The sequence below is a fragment of the Gavialis gangeticus genome, unplaced genomic scaffold (assembly GCF_001723915.1).
Source record: "Gavialis gangeticus isolate Ggan-Ray unplaced genomic scaffold, GavGan_comp1, whole genome shotgun sequence".
Classification (NCBI taxonomy): Eukaryota; Metazoa; Chordata; order Crocodylia; family Gavialidae; genus Gavialis; species Gavialis gangeticus.
The window spans coordinates 39,102,063-39,110,193 of NW_017729022.1; the positions used below are offsets into that span (position 1 = coordinate 39,102,063).

At 45.2% G+C, this 8,131-nt stretch overlaps 1 protein-coding gene across 1 annotated transcript in view; it reads right to left on the reverse strand.

The window, feature by feature from the left end:
* The window catches only part of CCDC59 (coiled-coil domain containing 59), a 29,695-nt gene that overhangs the window by 5,477 nt on the left and 16,087 nt on the right, over positions 1-8,131 (reverse strand). The window contains exons 3-4 of the mRNA XM_019514807.1: positions 6,864-6,960; positions 1-92 (exon numbers count right to left, since the gene is read on the reverse strand). Of these exons, the coding sequence (XP_019370352.1) occupies positions 1-92; positions 6,864-6,960 (189 nt within the window). The remainder of the gene's footprint in view (positions 93-6,863; positions 6,961-8,131) is intronic.

Genomic DNA, 8,131 nt, shown 5'->3' on the forward strand with positions numbered 1-8,131 from the left:
GTCCTTTTCCTTAGTATTTTATAAGCTTCCATTTTCTTCTGTTTATAGAGCCTTTGGGCTTCTTCTCTTTCTTGTTTCCTTTTCTCTGCTGCCTGAAATAAAAATAGCCAAAATGTAAGTGCTGTGATTAAACCAGAGTAAATATAATCACTCTGTACCTCAACAGTGATTTTTACAAGATGCAAACATGTCCATAAACATCAGTTATTGTCTTGTTAGGGCCACAACCACCGATATATACAACTCTTATATATCAAATGATGTTTGCCTAAAATTCCAGAACAAAAGCCATAACAGAACTTCTGTTCTTGCCTTAAAACTTGCCATAGTAAAGGTTAAGTATATTTGTGCAGGAGATGCAACTTTCTTCAGGTTAGCCCAAAATCGTAAAATGAGATGCAACATTCTTCAGGTTAGCCCAAAATCATAAAATGAATTTCCCAAAAGTACTACCAGAATCATTTTTACCACCTGTTTCAAGTGGAAAGCACACTTCTTTAACCTATTTTGCCTAGCATACACAGAGCAACATGAATATTAACCAAAACTACACAAAGGAGAAAAAAACCAAGCCCTAGTAAATGAGTCACTCCTGTTCACACTTCTTCCCCCTGTGAAAAGGATGAGAAAACACATGACATGTGACAGATGTTAGTCATGTTGTTTAATACAGTCCTGGAAGGCATTCAAAAATACAAAACAGCAATACACAAAAATCTTTATAAAGTATCACAGTCTTATTCAGGTCCTAGCCCTAAATTAGGTGCCAATACAGATATTTTGTTTTACACTGAATCAATTATTGAAGCAAATTACATTTTGATAAGCATGCCAACTAGATTGTTTCACTTAAATCATGTCTCATCAAAATATGTGAAGCTGTCTCTAATCAGACTAAAAACATGCTTCACTTTATTTGGATGGTTGGCTCTGATAGAATTTCTCAGAAATGAAACATTGTAAAGGCCACAGAAACAGATGTCTTTACAGCAGCATGCATATAAAGAGATGCTAATTTATCAAATAAGCATTACATACTTTTCATTGCACAAATAGGTTTTAGACTGTTTTGTACAAACAAAACACGCACATTAAAAATCATTTTCTGCAACGGAAATTATATTTCTTAATTTAGCAACAATAGTGTTTTGTGATGTATAAAAAGAGTTAAGTCTGAATAACCCAAGCAAGCATTTCTAAATAAAAATCTCAAAAGCTGCTGAAAAGACCAACTAAAAGTAAAGACTAAATTCTCTGTTCCCACACCTGTTTACTTTATTTAAAAAAAAAAAACCCAAAACACAAAAACCATTACCATTGTAAAAACTGATGGAAACTAGTGGTACTGACCAGAAAAGCACAACTCTTTTGGCCACCCACTTCTCATACAATCCATACAGCTGACCATACAGCAGCCTTTCATACAGCTGACCATGACGTGCTTGTAAAGTGTCTGCATGTCCTGGCAGGTTTTCAAGAGACTGGTTTAAATTGATTCTGTTCTTTTCAAGCAGAGAAGCCCTAGAAAAGTGGTGGACAATTATTTGGGACGGAGGGCCACTTACAAGGTTTTAGTGAGCTGTTGCAGGCCAGGTCAGCATCTCTGCCCCTCCCAACACAGCTCAAAGCTACCTAGGAGGGCCCTGTGCTTGGCTGGGAGAATGGAATGGGATCGTGGGTGGGCAGCAGAGTGGCATCTGGGAGCAGGATGGGCAAGGCCAAGGCTGGGATCAGGCTCACGGGGTGATGACAGCCCAGGGCTGCAATTCATTGCTCACACGGCCCTGTGACAGGTGCTGGTTCCACAAGCAGAGGTGTGCAGGGTGCTAATCATGACCCTGGCCCAGGCCCTAGCCCTGTACAGTCACAGCCCCACAATCCCAGGTTCTCTATGGAGACCAACCAGGACCTACGCAGGCAGGGTGCACAGGCAGGCAGATGGGATTGGGCCACAGGTGGGCAGGGAGCTGCATCCGGGAGCAGGGTGGGTAGGCAGGTCTGAGATCTTTGGGCAGTGACAGAGCCACGATCTGCTCCCTGCATGCCCGTGCCCATGGAACCACAGTGCCTGTCACAAGGCTGTGTGGGCAGATGATCACAGCTGTGCTCAGACTCCAGCCCTGTACTGTCACTGCCCCGTGATTGACCCCAATGCCCCAACCCTATCTGCCTATCCTGCTTCTGGATGCAGCTCTATCTCAGATGCCTGGCCATGTGCCCTGCCCACACAGGTCCTGCTTCTGGCAGATAGGCTGGGATGCCTGGGCAGCGGGGTTGGGTCTGGCAGCAGTAGCTGGAAGAAGCCACCGCTGGAGCTACTGGGAAACAGTTCAGGTGCCATGCTGTTCCAGCTCTACTGTGTGTCCAGTAGCAGCAGGACCAACTCCATGCACCACAGCTTGGGCTGCCCCTTGTCTGAAGACCAGGTGGGGCCAAGGGACCCACTGCAGGCCAGACAAATTGCCTTGGTCTGCAGGATTCAGCCTATGGGCTGTATTTTGCCACTCTTCTCCTAGAAGGTAGCAATGGGGTAAGTGCACATCATTCCCTTAGGACCTGTCTCCTGTGGGGTCTCCCAGGGCTCCTTCTCATCACCCCTCCCATTCAATGTATGTGTAGCCAATGGTTAATAAGGAGGTGCCATTAGCATGCTCATGACACTAAGATCTACAATTTTTTTAAATTGTTATTTGTGACCAGGTAGTTGGACACCTGGCACTAATCCTTGGCATATATTTACTTACTTTTACACTTTTGTTTTCATTAATATATTTAGTTGTACAATACCCTGGCATATTGGTTTAAAAGAGAAGAAAAAAGGGCACTGCACCCAAATCTTTTAGTAAATATCAATGCTTTTACCATAAATAACACACACACACACCTCATTACAGAGCACTCCATTTCCTCATCCATATTAAAATTGTACTGCAAGAGCAGAAGTGCACTAGACATCCCTGATTTCCAGGTTTCTATGCTATAGATATGCCTCCAGTTCTGTTCCTCTGCTCACCAAGACCCAACCCCAGTAACAATCAAATCTCATTTAAAAAAAAAATCACCTCTACTAGGCCTGCAAACCAGCTGCATCTCAAGACCATTTCCCCCTGGAGTACTGGGGCGACTTTCTCCAAGAGCTCCATGTAGTTTAGCAAGCTACATATGAATAACACTACGCTCCCACAAATGCTAGTCTGCATAAGGAAAATCTGAAGTAACTGCAGCATGCAACAGGTGCCAACATTCTGTCACAGATGAATGTCCCTCCATGATCTGTTACTGCCTTTTGTATGCAAGAATGCTGTCTCAGACCCTGACCTGCTGCAATAATATCTTAGCTGTAAGCAGAACCAGCTTATCCAGCAGTGCTTGACATCACTGTTTAGCACCAGAAAGAACAGACAGGTGAGAAGTCTGCAGGCTTTCAAGCACCTCAGCCAAATAAGCTGGCAACTCAGAAAATTTCTATAAAGAAACTCAGCAGGGGTAAAATAAAGTCTTCAGAAATAAACCACAGACCAATTCCTAAAGCATTTCAAATGGAGTCACTTAGAACCCTGAGATACGTCCCAGTAATCCTGGGCACTTGCGCACATGTGGAAAGTCTGCCCCAACATGCTGGAAACAGAGTCTGCTGGAGCATGTAACTGATGCACACATTGCTGGATTGGGTGCAGGTATGTAAACAGTGAAGCATGTGTTGGTACAGAGAAAATGGTGGGCGGTGCGCTTTGAAGTAAAACACATTTGACATGCTTTAGTTCAAAGTGTACTGCCGCCATTTTCTCAGCACTGACATGCACTATGCCACTTACATACCTGTACCCAATGCAGTGCCAAGCACTTTAATTAGCATGGATTGCCAATTAAAAGTGCCCAGCGTTGCGTTGGAAGCATGTGTAAAAATGCTATCTCAGACCCTTTGAGATGGCCCTGTGCCAAAGCCATGCAAATGCAAATGCAAATGCAAAACCAAAGTACACATTTCCACATAGGTGCTGCTGTTTTATGGTGCTGTCGTGCTCAGCATAGGTTCACATGCACAGGACTCCAGACTCAAATGCATTCCAAGGCACCTGGCAGATGTTAATTTAATGCTGCGCTGGTATCTCATCCCCAGTCCCAACAATCACATCTCCTGCTATGATGTATACGTGAAGGGCGGATGCACAATGTTGGGACTAGATTCAAATCACGCTCTTATCAGGATCTAGAACCCCGCTACGTGTGCAAACTGAAAGGAGTGCATGGTGCAGTCCTGCACAGGGCTGCTGTTACATACCTTTGCAAGTGCCAGGTGGGGAGGGAGCCAATTGTACCTCCCTGCTCCACAAGTTCAAAGCCATGCGTTAGCAGCCCTACAACCCTGGATGCAGGTTGGCCAGCCTGAAACAACTTGTGGGGGGAGGAGCTAACTGGTTTCTCAGTCTAGCAAATGCTCACCCCTGGGCAGTACTGGTTGGAGGTTCTGGGGTGTCCCATTACCCATACTGACATATCAGTTATTTTTCAACATGGGGACCAGAATAGCCTTGAGTCTCCAACTGTGCCAGGGCTGCCCTGCTCTAGATACTAGGGCTGTGTGAAGCTTCAGTAGCCAATTCAATTTGGAGGAGATTCAACGTGATTTGGCATCCGAATTGAACTGGGAGACCAATTAAAAGGTATGAATTGAATTGGAAGCCTCTAAATCAATTCGGAAAAGACTCTGAGCCACTTTGGAGATTCAGCCATAGACTAAACAGGCAGTAGTCCTCACCATGCTGGATACAGCTTTCTCCAGCTGTTAAGTCTGTTGTGGTGGGTGGAACAGGGAGGGAAGGGGCATGGAGGGGCAGATCAATGCCCCCACAGCGAGGAAGGGAATGGGGCTGGAACAGGCTGCCCAGCTGGGGTGTAGGACATGGGTGCGACAGCACTGGGAGTGGGGGCTATGCCCTGTTGCCGCTTGCCCAGCTGGGGCAGGGAAGAGGGGAGGCTGCAATGCAGGTGCAACTCACTCTGGGCAGAAGGGGGCAAGTGGCAGCAGGGCATAGCCCCTGCTCCCAGCACTGCTGTGCCCTCATCCTGTACCTCCCCACCCCACCCCAGCAGGGCAAATCACAAAGTGGCAGCAGGGCATAGCCCCTGCTCCCAGCACTGCTGTGCCCTCATCCTGTACCTCCCCACCCCACCCCAGCAGGGCAAGTCACAAAGTGGCAGCAGGGCATAGCTTGCCACTTGCCCAGCTGGGCACATGATGCAGGTGCTGGTGCTGCTTGCCCAGCTGGGGCGGAGGGGTGCAGGATGTGGGCATGACCGAATCGAATCACTGTCCCTCTGAAATCAGACAAATCCGAAGCGAATATTTGCTGCTTCACACAGGCCTACTGGATACTAAGTCAGCTGATTGTCAGTATGGGGAAGGACCATGCTACATGTTCAAGTTAAGACACTATACAAACCAGCTACAAAGATCCTTTATATTGTATAACATACATAGAATTTTATGGCTTCATAAATCTGCTGGCCACGTGGCATATTAACACATGAATTGAGCTATAAAGGCAATGCCTGCCCGGGGCCAGACAGTTGCTTACTTTGCAAGAGTATTTCATCTGTTTAGAAACTGAAGCTCGTAGCTCAGCTGCAAAGCAACAATAGGTTTCAACTGAGATGCTGGAGAAACCCAAACCCTGGAAGTCCAGCCTACTAGCAAACGGAGTGGGGATTAGGCCAGGACATTCTGTTTTGATCAAACAGAATGAGAACATGCCCTCATTTATTTTCTGATTCATTACAAGTAGAAGAAAAAGAGAAGGGGAAAGCAAAGAGCCAAGAGTAAATTTAGTGTTCAAGACAAACATGTTCTATTGTTTTATAGATCTGAAAATATTGTAACCTCTACTGAAACTTACTTTTTGACACCCACAATATATGGAAAAGCTAAATTAATTGAGCTCTGCAACATGTTTTGATTTCTCTTCCTTTAATAAACAGTGCAAATAATACTTCTGATTGTGTCTGTATCCCACCAATAAAATGACTGTGCATATTTTAGTATTTTTGTAATAGTTACATAACTCCAGGCTGCTTTCACCAGCCAGTCATAAAATTCTTACAAGGGTAGCCATTTTGTGCTCCAGAATCTCAGCTTTCACTTTATGATTCATCTTAGCCTTTATTGTTCAAAGAAAAGTACTTCAGGACATAGATTAAACATAACACAACAGCAACAGCTGTCAGAGCTGCAGAGAGCTTGGAGCAAAAGCTCTAAGGAGTAAACTGCTCTACTAATCTCATAATTCATTAACTGAGATATTCAATAATGACAGAAATAACCAGGATCTTCAACAAATAAGGCCTGAAGTGTCAACTTGTCAAAGTGAGCCACTTTAAGAATTCCAGTCTCAAGCGCTAACACTGTCTACTAACTGAGTATGTAAGTAAAAAAAGAGAACCGAGTATAAAAAAAAAAAACAACAACAACCTGCTGGATATACATTGAGAAACATTTAAATTAACAGAAGTAGATAGTACTTGCGCAATATTACTGTTTCTTCCTCTTAATTAAGAGGGACTCGTATCCCAAGAATATAGCATAGCCTAGTAGGGCAATCAAGCCAAACAGCAAAGGGAGTTATCCGAGTCTTGTCAAGTGTGAATATAGCATGATGAGCCTATTCGGTTTTAATAAAGTAATGGAGAACCTAAACCTAAGAAACGCCATGTCACACAATACCGAATAATGATATAATGTTAAATGCTACTCAGAAATGCAGGTTAACATGATGTCAAGCAGACAAGACTGACAGAGTGACACCATTACCATCCCCCCCTCCCTTCAATCTGAACAGTTCCCGAGATCTTAGTTCATGATTTACCTCTTTCTTCTTAGCACGTTCAGTCTTTACTTTCTCATATTCTTCTTTTGCTTTTTGATTTGAAGTTTTCTTACGTTTCCTTTCATTAATAGTTGATCTGTAATTAAGGGTGCATGATTAGCACATGGGTTACCTTAGCACAGGGGCAGGCAAAATACAGCCCATGGGAAGGATCCAGCCCATCAGGCAATTTCGTCCAGCCTGTGGGTACCCACTAATTGTACCACCCCTTGCCCGCCCACCTTGCTCCAATCTTCATTCACGGGAGAGCCCCCGACCTACAGCACAGTTTCCAGGTAGGGCCGCTCCCATTACTGCTGCAGGCACCAGGGGCCTGCTTGGCTTCCCTGAACTCCAGCGATGACAACTCCTATCCCTGCTGCAGCAGGTAGGGAAGCAGCAGCGGGCAGGAGAAGCTGCAGTTGGGCGGGCATATGGATTATGGGGCTGGTGGGAGTGGAGAGCTTGGGTGGGCAGGGTATGAGTGTATGTGGAATGTGAGGAAAGGTGGGGAGGGGAGGGTGTGGGGACCTCTCCTCCATGGTGCACAGCCCATGCTGCTGATGGCAGCAGCTGCAGCCAGTGGGCCCTTGGGTTGCTCATGATACATGCAGGTGCAGCCACCCAGCAGCATGAAGCTCCGGCCAGTTCAGGGAGCTGCATGTGACAGCAAGGAGCAGAGGCAGGCTGGCCCATCTCTCATCACATGGGGCTCCCCGAGACTCACACAAACCGCAACATACCCAATACCCCCCTACAAAATACATACACCCCTCACACCATACACACTTACTCCCCGCCACAAACCACACCACACACACTATATACAAAAGCAAGACTTTATTTTTGAGCCATCATACAATCATCTCTACCTATACTACGCAAACACAAATAAATCGGGACTTTTTAAAAAAAATAAAATTAAAATAAGTTATGGTAAATATTTCACTTAGTATAGATTTGTTTTATTTCTGGTTCCAAGATAGCAACCCCACCTCCCAAAAGGGGTAAGGGAAGGGACTTCCAGTGGCAAAGGTGTGGGGTTAGGGCAGGACTTCTGGTCCCCAGATAGCAACCAAGGGGCAGGGCTACCCTCACAAACCTTGACAGCTGACCAAAACTCATTAAGCAGCTCTCCAGTCAAAATAATTGCCCGCACCTGCCTTAGCACAACTCAAACACCAGCACAAATGAGGTTTAATTAAAAATATAGAAATACTTCAACTGAAAGTTATTGGTAACCCCCCCCCCCCCAAAAAAAAAAAAAA